This window comes from Apium graveolens, chromosome 7 (assembly GCF_009905375.1).
Source record: "Apium graveolens cultivar Ventura chromosome 7, ASM990537v1, whole genome shotgun sequence".
Lineage (NCBI taxonomy): Eukaryota > Viridiplantae > Streptophyta > Magnoliopsida > Apiales > Apiaceae > Apium > Apium graveolens.
Window position 1 is genome coordinate 192,045 of NC_133653.1, and position 24,407 is coordinate 216,451.

Genomic DNA, 24,407 nt, shown 5'->3' on the forward strand with positions numbered 1-24,407 from the left:
ACTTTCAGAGCTGCTGCAAAGACTGCATTAGATAATGCAAGTGACGCTCTCGAAGATGTTAAGGTAGATATTTTTATTTCAAAATAAAAATCTGGTGTTTTATAATGAATTTTGTTTGGTACCAGGAAAACTTTCTGGTATATCACATACAAAATTACATATTATAAAATAAATATAACGACTTAAACGGCATTTAATTCAATATTATCATAATCAGAAACGTAACAGTCAGGACAACCCATCAGTATTTACACTTAGCAAATCATGCTCCAGGCGCGTCAGGATTTATCGGCCTCAACAAATCAGGATATGTCAGCTTAAGCAAATCCTGATCAGTATTTATTCCAGCAAACCGGAGTTAGAAATTCCTCATCAGCAAATACCGATTTCTCTGTTATACAGATTTAATATTCAAATTAAAAAAATACAATAAGTCAGTAAATATTTTAATTAAACAAGTAATAAAATTTCTCGTCCAGGTCGCCTCGCGTATGGGTTTGGGTTTAAGGCATACCGTTCCGAACCCGACCCGAAAACCCGAAACCTGTTCCGTTCCGACCCGAACCCGATTCGAAACCCGTGTTAATATATAAATAATATTTTATATTTTAAAAGTAGTAATATAATATATAATATAATATATAATATAATATATTACTAATATTATTACTAAAAAAATATACTTTTTACAAATTATTGCATTAAAATCGTTGAAATATGTTTTTAGCAAGCATGTTCAATACAAGAATACTAAAGGTCAAGGTTATTGCATTATTTCACTAACAATTTTATTCATAGAGGTTTGATCCATTGTCTTCTCTGAACCGTCTAATTTAACCCCAAAAATTTCAATATTGTCGTATTTATGAGCACTTTACTCAAATCAGATCCTAGTAATTTTTTACTAAGTTTGTGCAAATTAAAGTGCAATTTAATAGTGATCTACAAACCCGAACCGAACCCGATGGGTTCGGGTTCGGGTTTAGTGGTTTGGGTTTTTCCGGGTTCGGGTTCGGCAAAAATAATCGGGTTCAGGTTTGGTTTTTGCTAAACCCGTTTCGACCGACCCGATTGCCATCCCTATGAGTCGCGTCGTGTCGTGGCGTCACATCCACATTGACACTCTCACGAAAGGTAGAGTCACATTCCACATTCACCCTCCCATTGTAGAGGTTTTTCACTTGTACTCTTTCGGCAAAACCAGAAATTCCAGTAATTATTTTAACCTCAATTCCGATAATTGATTATGTTTAATTGGTTTACTGTTAGCGACGAATACTCAAATTAACAGTGGAGAATTGGCTAGCTAATAGTCGCATTGGATACTTAATGTTACTTTTAAATTTGTATTGAAGACAGCGAAGTACCGTGAAAGGCATTTTGCGTTAGTTCATTAACAACTGGCCAATGTGCAGCCTACTTTTAGGACAATTTTAGTCCTCCTAAGACGTACCTTCATGTTGAAGACACTCTTCTTGTCTTGAATATCTTCCCTAAAAACCGAGCAAATTAGCTTGAAGGAACTTGAGTTTTGTATAGCCAACAAAAATTGCCCTTTTACTGTGTAAGAAAAGATCTAAATCTTCGAAAAGAGCTGCAAAAGAGCTTGGTTTCTTTCAATTCATCCTTTCCAAGTTACTCTCTCGAGTTCCATTAGCACTTCTTCTTTTGATTCTTGTTTTCCTCTGGTCTTCTACCACCACCATCATCTCTGGTCACATTGTCCACGTATGCGTATCGTCGAGAAAGCTCAACAGTCTGTATTGCCTTTCTTCTGGTGCACAACCTAATTTTGATATCCCTCTTCCACTCATTAATGCTAGTTCTGTTGATCATAAACTTGAAGTTAGCATACGAGAAAGTGTTCCTAGTGTTGATATCAAGAACAGCACAACTCTTGTTACGCAAGAGATTGCTAGTTATCTTGTTCAGGAGAACAATTTTGATGATCATAAACTCAAAGTGAGCATACGAGAGAGCAGTCCTATTGTTGGCATCAAGGACGATAAGGCTCTTGTCAAACGAGATATTCCATTCCAGAGGGGTTTATGTGTATGATTTTCCATTCCAGAGTTTTAAAGCATCCTTTACAATGAGAATGAAGCCATGCTTTTCAATGTTCCAATTTAGGCAATAGGCAACAATAGTCATCTTGATCGGACAAATACTCAGTTGATCCTAATGTATCGACGCGACGTACTAATCAAAGTTACTGTTGGTGACTAAACATTTTTACCATTAAAGGTAATTATATATAGAATATAACATAATGCAATCAAAATCAACCCCCGGGAAACAAATTAATTGTGATATATGAGTTTTGTCTTTCTCAATTGGACTTATTTAAATCTCAAGTCCAACAAATTTATAGGAATCACAGGATTGCTACAAATTCCACAAACGCTGCTGTCATGGTCCCTCTTCTTCTAAATTGCTCCAAAGAGTTGTGACAAGTCTCCGAGGACTTCAATAATTTACTACTAGCTTTAAAACATACAAATCTAGTGAGAGGCACATGGTTCTTAATTTCACTAATAATTTGCATTCATGTAATTAATCATGTTAAATTATCTTGTTCACGCTCAGAAAGTTCTGATTGTCAAAACAGGGGAAGGAAAAGAGAAAATGCAATAAGAGTCATCTCGATTTAACAAACACTCAGTTGATCTTGATGCAAGCGTGTATTAGTTTTGTTAGCAGACTTTGATCCAGACAGTCATCATCCATTGTAGTTATTTATTAAGTATTCTATCTAGCATATTTCATTGATTAATTACAATTAGTCTCATAAAGCACATGCATTAATTGTTGTCTTTTACAATTTTCCGGCCATTTGTCTTAAGATCATAAAGCTTAATAAAGAAGAATGGTTGATGCAATCGTATCTTTTGCAATTGAAAAGCTTGGTGAATTTATTGCACAAGAAGTTAACATTCGGATAGGAGTGAGAGATAGTGCAAGGTGGCTCAAAGATGAAGAGGAGCTAATCCGCAACTGGGTGAACAACGTCAGAGTTGTTCCTAATGACGCGGTAACTATCTTAAGCAATTTCAACACACTCCAACAAGTAACCGCAGCTCCAAAACAAAGTATCTGGGATCGTTTTCGGGGCTGTCTTTGCATGTTCAAAAAAGAAGTTATTCTTTCTGATATTGAGTCACTCAAGGGAAGGATTGTTGTGATCAAGTTCAGGCGAATTGAGTACAGTATTGACAGATATGGCGTCTAATGAAATGGACATTCCGTCAATTGATAACCAGGTGGAAGTGGTTGGTTTTGAGGATGATTTTAAGACTTTGAAGGCTGAACTTAATAGCGAGGATATATCCCTCAAAGTCATTTCAATTCACGGTATGAGGGGCTTGGGAAAGACTTCACTTGCCACAAAGTTGTACAATTCTAGCGAGTTGAGAAATTTTGACAGTCATGCTAAGGTTTGTGTCTCCAACAAATTTAACATGAAAAATGTTCTGAAGAGGATAGTAAAGTCTTTTATGGTACCTGAGCATGAACAATATTTGTCAACCATGGATGAGCATGATTTGCTGCAGTATTTGCCAAAGTTACTTAATCGTAATTTGATGCAGGTTATTGATTTGCAATAGAACAGTCAAGTTTTGAGTTGCAGGGTCCACGATCTTGTCCGTGATCTTGCCATGAATAAAGCATAGGAGCAGAAGTTGTTGGTCATTTTTGACCCAGGTAAACATCATACAGACCACATCCATTTGTTCAAAGGACAAGCACGTCATGTCATTTACTTGTAAAAATACATCGGTAGGGGAGCGTTCCGCCTTAGAGGAACTCATACTAATGCTAGGACTTGTCGCAAGCAAATTAGGAAATGAAAGAAGTCTACCGAAAGCCTATGATGCTTTATATTTACATTCATAGGGTCTAGTAAAGTATTTTGGTGGTACATGAAATTACTTATTTATTAACACATTTATATAACTAAGAGATAAAATAAATATCTGAAATTCCAGCATCACATTCTTGCAGCAGCTAAAGCAAATTTCAACACTCCTCCTTGCTTTGGTTGCTGCAAACTCCAAGTTTCTCGCTAAGAAACTCAAACTTGCTTCTTATCTGAGCCTTCTTAAATATATCAACATGAAGAATATGATTGTGAGAGATACTAATTTCTTCTTGATTGTCGGCTGATTCTTTTGTGCATCCTTCTTCTTTCATGTTCGAATCTAGTAACACGTTCCTTAACCACAATGTTTCATTTAGGCTTCTTTTTTTACACAGGCTGCATCAAATACTCCTCAATTATGCCATTCCATGTTCTAGAGGCCTGTTTGAGGCCAAATAAGGCTTTCTTAAGTAAATATGCATGATCTTCTATTTCTTTCACAACATAATCCTCAGGTTGCTCCCCATTAATCTCCTCTTCCTCCAAAGGATCAAGTACAAAGCTTTTCTCCTTCATTTTTACTTTGAAGACATCATTGCCATTTGTATCTGAAATACTTTCAATTGCCACTCTGCCTTTTCCCTTGACTGCAATATATTCTCCATTCCCAATCCTCACTTTGGAAGCCACTGAAGTGTCCAAATCCTTAAAAAGCTCACGATCAAACGTTATATGATTAGTACAACTGCCGTCAATCAACCACTTCACACTTGAATGACTAGTTGCAAAGCAAGATGCTGCAAAAAGTTACTCCTCTTCTTCTTCATCCGCCACATCAGCAACTTAGCAACACTCTTTTGCTCTGCATCCACATTAGGTAATGCAAGTGGCGTTCTCGAAGATGTTAAAGAGGCTTTGATATTGGCTTTGATATTTTCATTTTGTCTCAAAATAAAAAATCTGGTTTTCATAATGAATTTTATTTGAGACAAGGAAAACTTTCTGGTGTTGTTTTCTGACCTGGAGGCTAGCAAATGCCCCTATTGAACCACGCCCTCCCAAGGTGTTTTCCAAGGTTATCGAACATGAGTGTGGTGGGATCATTTAGCACAAAGCTAGTATTCGGAGTAAAGGAGCCAAATGGGCAACTTAATCTCAGTGACGCCTTAAAATCTGGAGACATCTTTGTGTCACTGGCTAGACGATTCAAAATGTTCACACAATGTGTGACACCTAATGTATGGGCACCTGCATTAGAATTCCATGTACCAACATCATCACAATGTGTGCATACTGATAGCAAGACCCAAGATTTTGAAAATGCATACTTTTGCTATATAATGGTAACATGTACAAATTTCAAGTACTTTAACTTAAATCAAAACACAAAATTCCGAGCTCTTATTATTGAATTTTATTTAAAGAGCAAAACCTATCTGCTAGTTGTTGGCATAACCAATCTCTATTTGGATATTCATTATTCTATGTAAAATAGAGTCATTTTTCCTCATTTTGTAGAACTTGTCAATTTGCCATTCATTGGCCGAAAATATGTCAGAAAATCAAACAGACAACAATAGTACTTCAAGTAACTTATCATAGATACTACTACTACTACCAAGAATAATAAAATTTGTACATGTTGTTGTAAAGAGCGGTGGCTATCACAGGAAGATTATACATAAGCTGTACATTAAACAATCATTCTCTAATAGAGAAGTCAACAACAAGATCCTACATTGTATGCATCATTATAATATTATAATTAGCCATGCAAGCTTATGGTTTAAATCCATAATTATGCATATTAAACAAGTCTCAATGCAATTAACAAGCCAACGTGCAGCCTACTTTTGGGACAATTTTAGTCCTCCTAAGACGTGCCTTCATGTTCAATAGCGGCATTGAAGGAACTTGAGTTTTCTTTAGCCCACAAAAATGGCCCTTTCACTGTCTAAGAAAAGAGCTAAATCTTCGAAAAGAGCTGCAATAGAGCTTGGTTTCTTTCAATTCATCTTTTCCAAGTTATGTTGGACAAACTTAGTATTTTAGACTAAGTTGTGAATCATTTTGAGACTCTATATGAGTGAGACACATTATGTGTTAGTGGTGTGTATTTATTGGAACGTATTCTCCTCTTCGAGGGGATTCCGATGCATATTAACACGCTCAAAATGAGTAAAAGGTGAATGAGAACTGATGTTCCAAAGTTTTACCTTTTAATATGAAAAGTGGTTTTGTACCACATCGAGAGTAGCACAAACCTATTCCTTAGTTTTTCTTATAAATACCATGTACCACATCGAAAAGAAAAAAAAGTCCTTTCAAGCCTCTCTTTATAAATAGAGTCTTAGGGCACCAGTTTTATTAAGTCGAGGAAATAAGAGTCATCTCTTTCATTCTCGGTCTCTTTAGTCTTAAATTTTTCCAATATTCCGGTGATAGTTCTCGGGCTCAGTTCAAGTTCGCTGAGAGTATATTCGATCTATTGATTATACTAGTATCTCGTTTTATCCTGGGAAGCAGGTCGCTAAACATGGATGGTGCGGGGCGAAACTGCTTTAAGGAGACAGTTTTCTGGACTCGAGATTAAATCCAATCTCTATTTGTTTTCTCAAACTCTTCTCTTAATTTAATTGTTAATTCTTATATGCTTATGTGATTTAAGAATTAGCAATGTTCTTGTGAATTAGTTATATATTCAATATATATATATATAATAATGTCTTTATCGTACAAGATTGATAACAATCTTAAAGCAGTTTCCTTTAATTTTCATACTTTCTTGTGAGTAGACGCAAAAGTCAATTTGATTGTTTAAATTGGATTTATTTATGGGTATATGAGTGGCTATTATTTGCCTCATTAATTAAATTAAATTTAGTGTGTTAATTTCTTTGATCACTTGTTGCCATGTGCTTGAAATTAATATAAATTTGATTTTAAGTGGTGCTTTGTTTAAGCATAACAGGTACGAGGCAAAAGTAAGCACAAAGTTGTTGGATAATTGGTTTCGTATGAGGCTATTGATGCTTTAATGGTTATTGATTTATGATCAACTTATATTCAAGTGGACATATTTGGCGACATCTCTCTCGGGTTGATCATTATAAATTGGTAGATTAAACCCAAATTTATAATTCGTCCATGTTTTCGCTATTAATGGATAGCTTATTATGTTTTGTTAACATGGTGATTGATAATATATATGAGCTAGAGTTTCTTAATTCTGAATTGATTTCGGAATTATTAGTACACTGATACAAGAATCGTATATGCTATAGTTTACATTCGTGTTTGCAAGTTCATAACATGATATTGCTATGCAATTAAATGATATGGCTACATAAATGTGACCCTTCATGATGGAACTTGATTATTTGGTGATTAATTTTTTAATCATTGTTGAGTGATGATAAGGCATCAATTATTATTGTTTAATCTTTAATAATGGAGTTATATCACAAACTTGTAATACTGGATAGAATGCAGTAACATGTTTGTTGTTAAATAATGTGACGAGTTGTGCAGCTGAAGTGAACCAGATTTACAATTGTTCAGGATTCTCCACATTAAAAAACCTAATGAGCCTGGAGTACAGGTTATGGGTCGGCACATAAATTATATTTTTCTGGTTGGATTTTTCCTCCAATTAAATAGTAATTTACGTGTTGGTGTCGGTCTGCTGCGGCAGTGACACACGAGCCTATTATAGTGATCCATATGATACTTAATACGGCAAATATTGATATCAGTAGTTATGCTGAACTTCGGAGAGAATCCGAAAAGTTGTTAACCCTAACGCATCAGTTGATCAAGGATCACTGAATGTGGGGTTATTGAAGATTTATGTTCTTCCTTGGGCCTTTTATGGTTGTACCAGTAGGTGAGCCAGAAATGTAGGTTCGTGTGAACCATGTAAATATTTTATAGAAATTCGGTAATTGAATTTTTAATGATAAGAACCACGGGAAGTTATTTAAACATGATATTAAAATCTTATAGGTTTTAATGAATGACGTAAAACCTGCTCAGATGAGAGGTAGTGACACGATACGTGTTTACTGTCTGGTTTGATAGTAAAACATTTATCACTCGTACTCGTAGTCGAGTCAATATTGAAGCTAAATAGAGAGATGTGTGCTCTATAAACTCAAGGGTAAATCCAACTTAATACAGATAATTAAGATGGTAGTGAATAAATTTGATGATGAATAATCACCGGGCAAATTCAATTTGCAACGTGAATATTCATGAGGTCGTTGCACCTTACTCGCATTAAATAAATGGAGTAGATGCAGGCTTGAGTTGCGCTCTGAGAGAGATGCAAAACGATTGTGATCAGCTCAGACTATCACTGAATTTGAGGATATTAGTTACGAAAGACTAATCGTTCCTTAAACATGATACCACCGAAGGAAATAATTAAATTTCCTATTAGTTTTAGAATGTTTTCTGACATTCTGTAAAATATTAAAATTGTGGGGGTATCTAAAATACAAAATTATTGAATTTTCTATGAATAGTGGAATGTAATGAAACATTCTTGAAAATAATTGAAATGTGGGGGTATCTCGAAACTTGATACCAATACCTCTATTGGTAGCATGAGATCCAAAATCAATTGAGATATTTTGGATGGATACATAGACAATGGTTGAGTCTAATAATATCCGATATATGAATCTAATTTTTGAGATTCGTAAGAATACTATTACAGAGTTTAGGAATGCTTATGCGATAAGCTAGTAGATCCTAGTAGATCTGTAATTAAAAGTCATCTAAATGAACTTACGAGTTATTGGATGAATGTGAGGATGAACCTGTAGAGAGCAAAAGACTTGGATAATTGCTAGTCCCGAATGTCTTGATAATTTGCTTGAAGGTGAACTCGTAAATTAATAGAAGCAATGCGCTTCTCGTATAATTTCTTGATAAGTGAATATATCAAGAGAAAATTTGACTATTACTGAGAGTCAATAAATTAAGATTTTCTAGCACGTGTACTAGAAAATGGATTGTGCATGTTCTCTCTATGTCCTTTGTGGGGGAAAGGATGTTAAGAAATAGAGAGAGTGGTTCTGTTTGACAGAATCTTGTTGGGAAAATATATCTGGGTCTGAAGGAAGTATAAGGTCAGACTGATACTAAAATATTACAGTCGAAAGTGATGACCTTATATAATTTATGAAATATTCTTGAGTTTTGAGAATAAGGTTCATTAAGATGATACTAAAATTATCGTATTGTGAAATTTAAAAGTGCATCAATGAACATTGAGATGGTCTTTCTAAATAGATATTTGGAGAAATATCTATTTACGTGAACCCGAGGGTTGCTCTAGATAAAGCAAGAGTAGAAAATCTGTATTTTCGGTGATCATGTTGAGTGAAACAACATTGACATGAAATAATGACATATTAAATTTGATATTGCTATGATAAGCAATGGTTTCAAATAAATGACATGGTTGCCATTTTGAGGACGCTCAAAATTGGTTGCTATGTGAATAAGGATTGCCAGTTTAAGGACGCTTAAACTCGGTAATGATGCAAACTGAAATTGCTGGTTTTTGGGAAGCTAAAAGCTGGTAATATAAATAACAAGTGAAGCCTTAAGTAATAACTAGTAATAACAAGTGAAAATCTGTATTTTCGGTGATCATGTTGAGTGAAACAACATTGACACGAAATAATGGCATATTAAATTTGATATTGCTATGATAAGCAATGGCTTCAAATAAATGACATGGTTGCCATTTTGAGGACGCTCAAAATTGGTTGCTATGTGAATAAGGATTGCCAGTTTAAGGACGCTTAAACTCAGTAATGATGCAAACTGAAATTGCTGGTTTTTGGGACGCTAAAAGCTGGTAATATCAATATCAAGTGAAGCCTTAAGTAATAACTAGTAAAGTTATTTCATAAATGTGAAATATGTCAATATGAGATGTCAAACTGATTCAAAATCAGAGAATTGACAAGTGTGCATGTGTTATTTACACATGATATGCAAGTCATAATTGATTGCATGTGAGTGATCTGATCATTATGAGAAGTAATGACAAGAGGATCATTTCTGAAAACCTTGATGAGATTGAAAAGTTTTGATTTGAAGATTACAATCTTCGTGACATTAAAAGTTTTAGATGATACAAGTCACATGTTGGTGATGTGAATTTTGAAGAGATCAACGAAGCTAAAGTTGTCATAGCTGGAATGGATTTATATTTATCCAAGCGTTGATGAACAAGGATCTCTCAAGAAGGATTGCAAGTCTGTTGTACTTTTTAAAATTGTACAAAATTAGACATAGGCTACACAGTTGGTAAACTGGGTAGATGCACGAGTACAATGGAAATTGGTCACTTGGAAGTGATTGCAATGAGATTTAAGGTGTATGATATATGCTCGTGAGCTTGGACTGCAATACGAAAGATATCTAATTACACTATGTGAATATAGTATGTAAATTAGATATTTGACTTTAAGAACTTAAAAGTCATTCGAGAATACATTTCACACTTAGCAGTCGTGTCATGGAAATCCTAAACTTAGCTCGATTCATGATGGAATACGAGTCTGGTGCATAAAATAAATGCAGTTAAAAGGCTGAGTAGCCACTTTGTAAGGATATTCCTAAATGACAAGGAAAATGTGTCTTCAATATGCATATATCGTGTAATCAATATGCAAATTGGGAGATCACATTATTGTGTATGAAATGGTATGTCTCACATCTATGATGAGGACATAATACCATTAAACAACTATTCTCAACGAGAATTATCATGATTGACTATGTAAAGTCAAATGATAATGTTTGGATCCACTAACCAGATGGTTAAACTGAGCGAATCTGATTAAGCCAAGGGAATCTAGTTAGACCGAGAGATAGTTGTCAAATCATCGAGAGGAATGAGCCTTGCCTATTGCTTAACGGCGTCATGGTGGACACCCAACCTTACTGACTGGAGATCCCAAGAACTTGGTTCAATGGGACAACTAAATCATGATGACCAAATCACTGTGGGGGTAACCCCTGGCCTATTTTTATGATGATGAAACAGTGAGACCCGTAAGGTACGAGGTTAAGTTTTATGCTTTTAATGATCTTTGACGAATACAAGGATTTCAAGTTTGAATACATAATATTCGGTTGAGTAAACGCGGGTTACTCTATAAGATAAAGATCACCTATGTCAGAGAGAAGTATGGCCGCTTCAAAGGAGAATTGCGAGGCACAATTCTTTAGATACTCTTGCAGAACCAGGACGATGTTCCAGGGCCAAAATGGACATAATCATGAGAACTGAATGAGTCAGGAAAGATATAGTGATGAGTATGTCATCGTTTACACAAACGGTCGAACAGTTCAAGGACATCGCGTCAACTGTCTACCAGTAAAGTCGATATACTTATTTGAGCGAAGGTTCAAGGAGCATTCTCTACCTATCGTATGCTATATCTGACCGCCAGAACTATCACCAAGTCAAGCTCCACGTCTGTCTGTCTATGTGGTGCGTGCTACTGGACCATCAATCTCATTTGTGGGGGATTGTTGGACAAACTTAGTATTTTAGACTAAGTTGTGAATCATTTTGAGACTCTATATGAGTGAGACACATTATGTGTTAGTGGTGTGTATTTATTGGAACGTATTCTCATCTTCGAGGGGATTCCGATGCATATTAACACGCTAAAAATGAGTAAAAGGTGAATGAGAACTGATGTTCCAAAGTTTTACCTTTTAATATGAAAAGTGGTTTTGTACCACATCGAGAGTAGCACAAACCTATTTCTTAGTTTTTCTTATAAATACCATGTACCACATCGAAAAGAAAAACAAGTCATTTCAAGCCTCTCTTTATAAATAGAGTCTTAGGGCACCAGTTTTATTAAGTCGAGGAAATAAGAGTCATCTCTTTCATTCTCGGTCTCTTTAGTCTTAAATTTTTCCAATATTCCGGTGATAATTCTCGGGCTCAGTTCAAGTTCGCTGAGAGTATATTCGATCTATCGATTATACTAGTATCTCGTTTTATCCCGGGAAGCAGGTCGCTAAACACGGATGGTGCGGGGCAAAACTGCTTTAAGGAGACAGTTTTTTGGACTCGAGATTAAATCCAATCTCTGTTTATTTTCTCAAACTCTTCTCTCAATTTAATTGTTAATTCTTATATGCTTATGTGATTTAAGAATTAGCAATGTTCTTGTGAATTAGTTATATATTCAATATATATATATATATATATACAATAATGTCTTTATCGTACAAGATTGATAACAAGTTACTCTCTTGAGTTCCATTAACACTTCTTCTTTTGGTTCTTGTTGATAATAATGTCTTTATCCGACAATTTTAGTGCAGTTAGATTTTAATAAAGATGAGAAATTATTGAATTTAAAAGAAGGATTAAATTCGAATAAAGTGGCTTTCAAGATAACAAGTTTTGTTATCTTGTGACACGTGTAAAATAACAAGTTTTGTTGTTCAAGATTTTGTGCAGATGGAATTTGATTATTCTAGAATAGTTATATCAACTTCATGGAATACGTCACAAATTTAAATTGAGAAATAACAAGTAACTATTCAAAATGATACTCCCTTTATTCCAAAATTAGGTGAAGTAATCGCGTTTCACGCGGTTGGTAAAAATGATTAAATAATACGATAGTAAATTATTTAGTTTATTAGTATACTTTTTTTTGTATAAGTTTTTCATTCTTGAGGTAACTGGAGATTGCAAATGAGCTTGATTTTCATAACACTGGCCCTAATTTTGAAATTACAGAGAGTAAAACTAAAACATAAGAAGTGCTATTTTCTTACACAAAAATCAGTAAGACTTTTCATCAATTTTGATACCATAGGTTTAAGAGTCTCTTCAACATATTTACTACATTACAAACGATTCAGTCCTTTGAAATAATTTGCATAAACCACTTCAAATTATTAAATTATTTTGGTTGATTCTCCGTACATAAGTATACAACCTAATTTAAAACCTTATATAACATAACCAGAGGGCCAATTGCTCATTATTTTTATATTTGATAATACTAAATGATGCATAAAAGATCTTCAAATTGATGCCTCGGTGCAAAATAAAGAGTTGTTCCTCTTTACAATAATTATACAATTCTAACATGCATCCGACATTAATCCAAGCTATGATATTGCATCATATTAATCTTCAACACTTCCAACTGACTTCTGTTCATATTTAGTTCAGGTCAGATTAATTAAATGCTCGCTCTCTTTCCATTCCAAGTGTTGTTCCATCGCCTCATCCTAAAATATCCACAAATAATGTTTTGCAGAAACCTGAAATATCCATGTATGTCAATGAGTTACAAAGTATCTTTGTATTTGAATCTGACATAGTCTCATCGTCAAATGTAAGGTTCAGACATCTAAAAATTAATTGCAGGAAACCTGAAATATCCATGTATGCCAATGAGTTACAAAGTACCTTTGCATTTGGATTCGACATGGCCTCGCAGTCAAATGTAAGGTGCGGACATCTAAGAAATAATATAACTCAATTCTTTCAAAATTCATGAAATTTGAATAAAAATATTCTTCCTGCATCTTAAATAAGTCCTAAAATATGTAGATTTTTAACATATATCAGTAGAGGTCTAACTGTTATAGCCATAGGGAAAATATAACCTATGTATTATATTTAGTTCATACTCCTATACTATAGAATGAGGCCATAAACAAATATAAACCACATATAGACTTGCAGCTGCAGACAACCGACAATATATCGGTTACTCTTTAAAGATAAAGAGTTCAAAGAAAGATGCTCATGCTCAGTAGAAATATCAATTAGTAGAAATATACCAGAGCTTTAAGATTGCAAATGAACTAGTACAAAAACCCGAGCACAATTGGTTATGACATTGATGTTCCTGAGGTTACCTCAGATGCACTTCCTAAATACGCTTCCTGAGTTTAAAATTTTTTCTCATTTTAGAACACGAGGGTATTGTAGTAATTACACAATATTATATGCATTTACCAAAATACCATTACTATTCTATACTAAAATACACTTGCATTTCAGGAAAGTTCCCGAGTTAATTTCAGGAACAATTTTTCTCACTAGTTATAATAGTTCCACTTACTTTAATTTTTATTGACTGTTTAAAATAGCATGTAATGGCCTCATTATCCTTTATACCTCTAAGTCAGACTTGACTGCAAGCCTGCAACACAAACGTTCTTTTAGGAGTGACATCAGTGCTATTATAATTTATTATCAATTTATAATTATTTATTTAGCAGTACACTTTTTCTAACACATGAAGTAGGGCAACAAAGGTGGGTTCAATGCTCATAACTCACATAATAAATAGGTTGTAAGCAAAAATAATAAATTCATAATTTAAAGAAAGAATTAGTTAATTATAATAATGAAAGAAACATGTAAATTGTAGACTACCAAACCAAAATATTATAATTTGTGTTCAAAATCTTTTGTAACTTTTAACATAAGGTGTTTTTTTTCGAATTTGCAATCAACATTCAGGCATATATGAAGTCAAAAGCAATTCAGAATACATATTTTTTACAACCAATGAATGATCCATAAAATGTCTCAAATTGCTCGAATTGTTTTCCTGCACCAGCCTAAAGTACCCAGACCTTGTAATTTGACTCGATCAAATCAAAGGCATATCTGAAAGCATTAAACTATAGGTCAGGTGTATATTCACTTTGTATCTAGAACCTGACACAGATAGTTTATCGTTGACGCATTTTCGGCTTAACCTCTTTCCATCACATTTATATAAATATCTATTATGTCTAGCAAAACAAAATATGTGATAGTAAGTAGAATACATATACCTTTCCAGAACCAACGGGAAGGGTGTTGTAGTTTAGTCCTTAAACAAATTGAAATTTATTAAGATACTCCACCATCAAGATGCAAAGAATGTATAATATATGACAAACAGATTATCATGAGCATTTTTACGTACACCGCCCATGAGTTTGCTCGAGTTCTTCATTATAGGACAAAATAATTTGAAACAATAATCGAATAAGATGAATTTGGCAAGCCTTAATTGAAGAAACTAAATATGAACTTTGAGTTTGATAACATGTCTTAAAAGAGCATAAAAAATTATACATATTGCTGCATAGTAATATATTGTATCGAAAATTACTGTTTTGAAGCTAAATATAGATGGTCACGGGGGATCCTATGCAGTCTATGTATATAAGCAAGGATCTAAAAATAGAGATTAACTTACACAATCATTGGGATGAAAGAGCAAACAATCATGAGACCAATGTAAGCACAACTAAGCAAACATTCTTGCTAATTTGTAATCAAAAGAGTTCTAAATACAAAAATTGAGGAGATACATATTGAGAATTTCATGGGCAATGACCTTTTTTCTTGACATACAGTTGAAGATGATGATCATAGTCAAGCATAGCAGAATGATGGCCCTTATTCTCACAATTTGGGAAGAAAAAGCCCAAAATCTCACTGATATTATAAAATGGCCTTTTATATCACTCACAAACGTGATATTTAGTTGGGTTTATAATATATACAGAACGTTAGAGCTAACTCAGCGGTTAGGTGGTACATTTTGGAGCTCTGTGTCTTTTCTTCTCAAATTGTGATACTAAGGCCCATTCATTAGGCCATGTTGCTTAGCCGATACTGTTGTCAACCTTTTTTAGGATTATAATCCCCAACTATAATACACAAAAATAATCTCATTATTATTATTAACTGTAATCCCTTGAATTAAATTACTCTATCTTTCTTTGTTTATAAATTTTAAGTCCAAGAACTACTACATAATCAGTCATATATCAGTAAAATATGGACAATGGACTTATATTAAAACGTTGATGTTAAAAATTTAAATTTATTAAAGATCAAGAATGAATACAATTAAAATTAATATTATGTATTTGTGGAGAACCAACATGAAATTATGATGAAAGTTGATATAATAAATATTAATCTAAAATTCGTGCCATTTACAGTGTTTTAAATAATTATTATTTTATTTTTGTTATTTTAATATTTATTAGATATATTTGTTAAAAAATAAGTATGTCTAAATAAGTGTATTATTTATAATATTAAATTTTAAAATATATAAGTTCATAAACTGACCCATTAATAGGTTCATAAAATTCAATAGGCAACCCACTTACATACATCTGGTTTTTCGTTCCCAGAGTGTTTTAAAATTATAGTAATATAAGTGTCATGTTAAAATTTCTAATTTTTACTCAAAAAACCCAAACCAAATAGTATGATATTTGTGTTATGATTATAATATAAATATCATAATTATTATACGATTTTAAAAATTTTATTATTTCATTAAAATATACTATTGAGTCATATAAGAAATAGAATTACTGAGTTCAAATTAATAAAAGAATTGCAATTGAAAAACGGGTAAAATAATATATATAATATTATAAGTCATATAAAAGTAAAAGAAGAATAAAAATTATACATTAAAGTTATAATAAAATTCAAAAAGGAGTTAAACCAAGAATCAATAGAAACCAAAGGAAACGTTAAAGCAAAGGGTGAAATAAATAAAACCATATTTAATATAATCATAAAATATTTAGAAGTATAAAAAAATAAAAATAAAACTAAATTTAATAAAATCATAAATCATGTATAAATAAAAGATAAGTAAAATAAAACTAAAAATGGAGTCATATGACATGTAGAGGAATAAAGGTGTAAACAAAAGTTGTAGTAAAATTAAAAAGACATATGAAAGTTGAATTATAAGATATATAAGTAAATTGGTAAAAACAAAATTAATATAAGATATATTCAAACTCCCACTAATTTCAATGTCTAAATGTCTTAACTATTTCTGTAGGAACTGCGTAATGTGTATGCACCGAACCCTGCAAAGTTTGTAGCTTTTTAAGCTTGCCTATACTTGGTGGAATTTCTTTAGGTATTTTAGAATACTTCTCATGACCCATTAAGCCCAAGTACTTTAAGTGAACTAAATCTCCTATTTCTTCTGGTATTAGTGAGTTCAAATTAATAAAAAAATTATAAATTTTATAAAAAATGAGTAGTTAGATGGAATTAATTGCATCTCCTTTGTTGAGAAGTATAATCTTATCCTCTGTTAAATAAACAAAACATCAACAAATAAACCTGAACTTGGTTAAAAAGAAAAGGAAACAAACGTGAATTTTATAGTCCTTACATTACGGTAATTAATCTCATTATAACTGCTATGAGCTATCCTATACTTCGTAGCATCAAACAAAACTACAAAGTTAAGTCATCGAACCCAGGGGCTTACGCGTTCCGCTAGTTGTACAGGAATCTTCTTCAGATTTCGACAATGATATGTTTGAAATTGTTTGAGAGAAGGGAAAGCTTCGTCCCCAACTTCCAATTCTTCCAGATTGATGAATTCTTCCAATATTAAAATTTGAAGACTTGGAAACCCATTCTCACTGCATACCATTTTGTTTCCCCTGTACACATTATCCAACCGAAGAGCGGTGAGATTCGACAAACTTCCCAGAGTGGGCATTGGATCTTCTGTAAACTTACTTTCTCTTAGACTTAAATCCGTGATTGAATCGGGCAGATGACGTAGTTCCGATGGATCTTTTAGAGTACCGAATAAGTCAACGCTCCTGAGACGATTGCAATACGAAAGTGGTTTGAGTGTTGCAATCTTAATAGATCCAAAGTGTATGAATGTTTGGAGACTTGTTAAATTGGATACGGACTCCAGCGTGTAACTGTATGCTTCTTCTCTTCCTCCTTTATCATATATAGAGAGTGTATGGAGGTTGGTGAGATTAACAGTATCAATCTTCATCCATTCTTTATACTCTATAACACCAAGAGTCTGCAACTTTGTTTGGTGGGTACCTATATTCAAACTCCCAGTAACATTAATGGCTAAATGCCTCAACTCATGAAGCTCACATATCTCCCTAGGAACTGTGTAGTATGTACTCCTCCGACCGTGCAAGGTTTGTAGCTTTTTAAGCCTGCCTATACTTGCTGGAATATCTATAGGATCATCACAACCCATTAAGCCCAAGTATTTTAAGTGAACTAAATCTCCTATTTCTTCTGGTACTATCTTTGAGTGTACTATACTTGGTGGAATTTCTTTAGGTATTTTAGAATACTCCTCATGACCCATTAAGCCCAAGTACTTTAAGTGAACTAAATCTCCTATTTCTTCTGGTATTACCTCTGAATGTACACTTGTCATATCTAGGACTTTAAGATTTTTGAATCTCGCACACACCAACTTCATTTCTTCTAATTCATATTTACCACTTAAATAATTTACCACTGCCAATGAACGCACAAGTAAAGCATCAAATCTACGCTCAACTAGTTTCAAGTACTCACCTATTTCATTGTAAATGACATGACGGGGTTGTCCTTCCAACAAATGAATGTGTTCTGGATGGTGTTTACCTGATTCCAAAACGACCAACAACTTGTGCTCCTTTGCTTTTTTTATGGCAAGATCACGGACAAGATCATGGACCCGGCAACCCTGAACTTGTCCGTTCCATCGCAAATCATTAACCTGAAGCAAATTACGGTTAATCAGCTCATTCAAACAATCTTCAGCCAAATCCTCCATGATTACTCCTTCACCTTCTTCGGCTTCTGATATGAATTCCTCTGCAATCCATAGACGCTTCAACTCGTCCAAATCAATCACATGGTCTTCCGGGTACCTTGCAAGGTAGAGAAAACAGTCTTTCATTTGGGGAGACAAGTCATTATAACTCAAACTCAGTATTTCCCCAATCTGGGGAGACAAGTCATCATCCTTCAAGTGTCTCCATATATGCTCCTTCACCTTTGACCAATATTCATAGCTCATGTTGTGTGATAAGAGGCCGCTCAGTACCACGATTGCAAGTGGTAAACCACGACATTTACCAACCATCTCCCTTCCTAATTTCTTCAAATTTTGGATTGTTGGTTCTGCTCTCTTACAGAACAATTCCCAGCTCTCATCTTCCGTTAGAAAACGGAGTTGATGGACAAAACATTTGCCATCTGCCATCTCTGCAACTTTTTTGTTGCGGGTGGTTATGATGATTCTACTACGGTTTTTCTGGTTTGGAAAAGCAATCTTAATCTGGTCCCAAACCTTTATGTCCCATATATCATCAATCAAAACCAAATATCGGCCTTGACTTTGAAGTAACTCTGGCAGGTGCTGCAGCAAATGGTACTCGTCCATGGTTGACAACTTTTGTTCGTACTCAGCTCCCATAAAAGACGTCACTATTCTCTTCAAAACATCTTTTATGTTATATTCGTTGGACACACAAACCTTAGCACGAGTATCAAAATTTCTCAACTCGCTAGAGTTGTACAACTTTGTGGCAAGTGAAGTCTTGCCCAAGCCCCCCATTCCGTGAATTGAAATGACTTTGAGGGCGAGATCCTTGCTATCAAGTTCAGCCTTCAAAATCTTAAAATCATCCTCAAAACCAACCACTTCCACCTGGTTATTAATGGCGGTTATTCTCAACAATGTTCTCTCTTTCTGCTGCTTGTTTGGAGTGGCTAAGATGTTGTCAATACGGTACTCATTTCGCCTATTCTTGATCACTTCAATCCTTCTTTTGAGTGACTCAATCTCCTTGCCAATATCATAAAGCATAACTTCTCTATTGCACACGCAAACACAGCCCCGAACACGATCCAAGATACCTCGTTTCGGAGCTGCATATTCTTCTTGGTGAGCACTGAAATCGCTCAGGATTTTTATCGCATCATTGGCGACATCTCTAACGTCCTCCACCCAGTTGCGGATTTGCTCCTCTTCCAGTCTTGATTCTGCAGATCTTACGGAAGATTGGAGGTAGCGCAATTCATCTTTGAGCCACCTTAAATTATCTTTCACTTCAAGTAGAATGTTAACTTCTTGTGCAATAAATGCACCAAGCTTTTCAATTGCAAGAGATACGATTGCATCAACCATTCTTCTTTATTAGGCTTTATGATCTGAAGGTAATCGAAGTAACTACAACAAGAACAATACTAATTTATGATTTGTAAGGTCTATTGTGCACAGAATTACAGAAATAAAAGCTTTAATTCATTGGTTTGCCTATGAGATGCTTTCACATCCTGAGTGGTGTCTTTTTGTGGATAATAATTAATAAAAGCATGTGTTTGGTGTCCCTACAAAGAGGCTTTAGCAACCTGTCTAAATAATATGTCTGTCTAACATATTGTTGTTGAATTTAGGTACACCTGAAAGTGATCGTAATCGAATATTAAGTCCATAAAAAGAAGAGAAATCTCAGAGGGACCATAAAAGATATAGAATGTAATTATAATTATTGAAGTCGCCGGAGACTTGTCACAAAACAGAGCATGTGTATAAAACAGAGCATGTGTATGGTGTCCCTATAAAACAGAGCACTGTCCTTTCAATTATTGCAGTTTCTACACCTAATCGCTACAATGCAATTCTTCTCAAGTGCATAGTAAGTCTCCAGGGAAATCTACCCTATTGAGTTATTAGTCAAGCAGATGAAAGGGATGAAATTCAGGTACTTGACAGCAGCGTTTGTTGAAATTAAGGATCCAGAGCCCAACTTCTTCGGGGCACCATTTACTTAAGTGATTATGTCACTAGTCACCGGTCCAAATTTAAAAAAATGTCATTTTCACTAGACTTTTCGAATTTGATATTTGAGTGCACCTCCTGCAAAGCTAACGAGGTTGTTTCGGCTTGATTGGATGATCTTGAATTGCCATGAGATGATATCTTCATCGGAGTGAGGATGGAAGTAGGTAGGATGTGGGATTCCAATGTCATTAACATGCCAAGGTTGCCTTTCAATCAATAACTTTATTGGGTTTTGCATTTCTTCAAGATTCAAAAATGTACTTCCCCATGGAGAATCATCCCTTCTCCGAAAACTTTACCCAAAACAAAGACATGATCTTTGCCTGAGTTTAAAGGGTTTCTGCAGTTTAAGCCATTCTACCAGTTCCAACGCCAGGTGTCCTTAACATAAGATAGTAGATATTTAAGGCACAAAAAGAAACATTTTTATCGACAGTTGAGTTAAAATTCGAACTACTTCATCTTATATCCTTCATTACATCATATATACATTTTCGGACGGTAATTTATGCTATATACATTATTTAAATTTTGCAACGAGATCATTTCGTTGTACATTATCAGCCTATATATGTTCGTAAATCCTAAACAAGAATTATAAAATTTAAACTTTTTTGCAAACTCCCGTTAATATCTAAAACAATGAATAAATGAAAATTCAATAAACGAAAAATAGAGAAACTCGTAAAAAAAAACCTAAAGAAAAATTTATCAAAATCCAGAGGCTAATAGGAAACAAGTGAACAAAGAATATCATATCAACAATAATAACAACAAACTCAAGATTACATTAATTCGAAATGCACATAAACACAAATTCGAAAATTTAATCCGTAACCAGATAAAACACACGGGCGAGCACAGACTTGCAAGTATTAAAACATGCAAACAGAGCAGGGGTGCAGTAAAAGAAACAACCTTGACAACGAAATCATGAGCAGAATAGGTTTGGCAACTGGCCATCATATAATCTGATCACAACCCAAACAAACAAAACCACAAATCAGTTAATGCAGAATAATTAAGGCCTGATTAAGATGAGGAATAATTAAAGCACCTGATCAAGAAAAGGAATGTAAATGGAGCAGCTTAATGTCCAATGACATTTATTGGACAATAAAAAACTGGGTGAATTTTTTATGAAAAATATGAATTTTATTTATGTGAAAAAAATACAAATTTCTACTTTTTGTAAAAAAAAATACTAGTTAAAACTAATTGTAATGCCTATAACCAAATACAAATACAAATTTTTTAGTGTTACACAAATTTTAATTTCACTAATTTTTTTGGTACCACCAACTTTTGATTTCACTTATTCATTCATACTAGTAGATAACCAGTGTCAAGTACATAACCCGTGCGAAGTATGGGCCGAGATCAAAATATCAATATTAAATAATGATTATAAAAATTTATTTTAATTTTACATTAAAATATGTAATAAATAAAATTGTACAATTATTGCAATTTTTCTTTTTTAAATTATTTGTAATTTTCATTAACTTAAATCTTATTAGAACAACAAACTCAACATTATTATGAATCTGTTGTTCAAAAAGACATAACTAATATTTTACATCGAAACTTTATTCACAACACACGATTGATGAATAATTTAACAAAAAATTAAATCAACATTACTAAGTAAATTCATATTAAATTTATTATTGTTAGCTGAATTTGTATTTTTATATAGTTTGTGATTGCATAATTTTTTCTAATAAATTGTACATTATGTATGTATAAATATACACACTACGCCATAAATGACCTTATACAACATAATTATGTGATGTTATGATAGATAATGTTGATGTATCATTATGATAATCTACCATATTACAACATATTTTAATTACGTTATCATAGGTCTCGTAAAGTGTTGTCAATCCATTCATAAATTAAAATATTCAATTTTTTATTAAAAAATAAATAAAAATATGCTGACGTGTCACATGCGGGTCCCACATGGGGGTTCCCCACTACTGACTTGTCGCTGATGTGTCCGAGGATGTGGGGCCCACTCCGCTGACGTGGCAGGTGTGGTCCCCCATGTGGGCCCACTCTGCTGGCATGGCAGATGGAGGTCCCCCATGTGGGCCCCACTCTGCTGACGTGGCAGGTGTGGTCCCCCATGTGGGCCCCACTCTTCGCATTTGGTGCTAAAATAGAACTATGTAGGTATGAATTTAGAATTTACAATATATATACGATTCCATTTATATAAAAATAATATAAATATATGGTATATAAGAATCAAAAAACAGGTAAAATATTACATAGAAAATTGTAAGTCATATATGAATAAAAAAAGAATAAAAATGGAGCAAATTTATGGACTTATTTATTTTAAAATATAACTAAAAAAAAGATTCAAACCTATAAAAATAATAAAAAATCATGGCTTATAAAAAATTAAAAAAATGAGTAAAAATAAAACATATAGAATTATAAATCATATAGGATTAAAAAAATGATAAAAATAATACACTTAGAGTTATAACATGAATCATAAAAGGTGAAATTAAAAGGTGGTGATACTAAAAAATAAGTGAAACTAAGTATCACTTAAAAATTAGTTTCGTTTATTAATAAAGAAAAATGGGTAAAAATTAAACATATAGAATTATAAGTCATATAGAATAAAAATCATCAATTATAAAAGATGAAATCAAAAGGTGGAAGAACAAAAAAATAAGTGAAAATAAAGTATCACTTAAAAATTTTATTAATAAAGAAAAACGGATAAAATTAATATATATAAAATTATAAGTCATATAGAAATTAAAAAGGATAAAAATATTGTACTTAGAGTTATAACATGAATCATAAAAAGTGAAATCAAAAGGTGGTGATACCAAAAAATAAGTGAAATCAAGTACCACTTAAAAAGATATTTGCTTATTAATAAAGGTTATTAATATATCTTATAATTTTATTTTTTATGTATTTTGACTATGCTAAAACTTTTGGTTACATCGTTTATTATTATGTGTACTTTATAATGTTTATGATTCTATTAAATATGATTTTATTTTTTTTATGTTATACGTCTTATCCTATTAAGTTTGGTTTTATGTTTGTTTCATCCTTTTGTCGTATTCCTAATTTTCTTATATATTGCTAATTCAATATATTATATGATTATAATTAAAGTAATTTTATTTTTTTAACTTTTTTGAATTATATATTTCTTTTAATATAATTATTAAAATTCTATTGTAATTATACTTTTTGATTTTTAAACCACATCCGAACCATCCTAATTCCATATATAAATATGGATACACTCCTCCTTGAAAATTCTATTGTAATTATACTCCATCCATTTCCCTTAACGTTTCCCTCAAATTTTTTTATATTGGGGGACGGGCACTCGGCAGACAACTCTTATTAAATGTAGTTTCATGATTCTTTTTTTAAAAATTTTTCTTCTAAATAAAATTATAATGTTCAAACTTTTATAAAAAAAAGAAAATTTTAAAAATAAATTACAAAAATATATTTTATAGTTGCCTTAAAATGCGTGCAAGCATGTGAAAAAAAATGTAAAGAAATGAAGGGACTGAGGTAATGTAAAGAAATGAAGGGACTGAGGTAGTAATTTTTAAGATTATATTTAACGGTTCTCATCAATTTGATCTGATCGAATGACCAAGAACCAAAAATCAACAACTAAATTTTTAATATTTTGTTTTTAATATAATAATGTAGATAGTTCCTTGAAGTCCAACAAAATGCTTTAAGAAAAAGTTGTTTCCATTAAATTTTAATTTAAATGTCGAATGCTTCTTTTAATAATCTTAAAAATTAGTATTTGTCCGGATTAAGTTCCTTAAGCTATTTTAGTGCACTCCCATGTCACCAGTTTGATT

At 33.0% G+C, this 24,407-nt stretch overlaps 3 protein-coding genes across 3 annotated transcripts in view; 1 reads left to right on the forward strand and 2 right to left on the reverse strand.

Annotated features, from left to right (window-relative positions):
- The window catches only part of LOC141672097 (glutathione S-transferase T1-like), an 85,907-nt gene that overhangs the window by 10,192 nt on the left and 51,308 nt on the right, over positions 1–24,407 (forward strand). The gene's annotated exons all lie outside the window — the stretch shown is intronic.
- LOC141672096 (glutathione S-transferase T1-like) overlaps positions 1–24,407 on the reverse strand; it is a 272,410-nt gene that overhangs the window by 2,191 nt on the left and 245,812 nt on the right. The gene's annotated exons all lie outside the window — the stretch shown is intronic.
- Positions 17,032–20,151, reverse strand: LOC141672102 (disease resistance protein RPP13-like). Its single transcript, XM_074478601.1, has 2 exons — positions 18,012–20,151; positions 17,032–17,912 (listed from the first exon to the last, which is right to left on the reverse strand). The coding sequence occupies exons 1-2, from the start codon at positions 19,870–19,872 to the stop codon at positions 17,173–17,175; spliced, it is 2,601 nt and encodes an 866-aa protein (XP_074334702.1). The 5' UTR covers positions 19,873–20,151; the 3' UTR covers positions 17,032–17,172.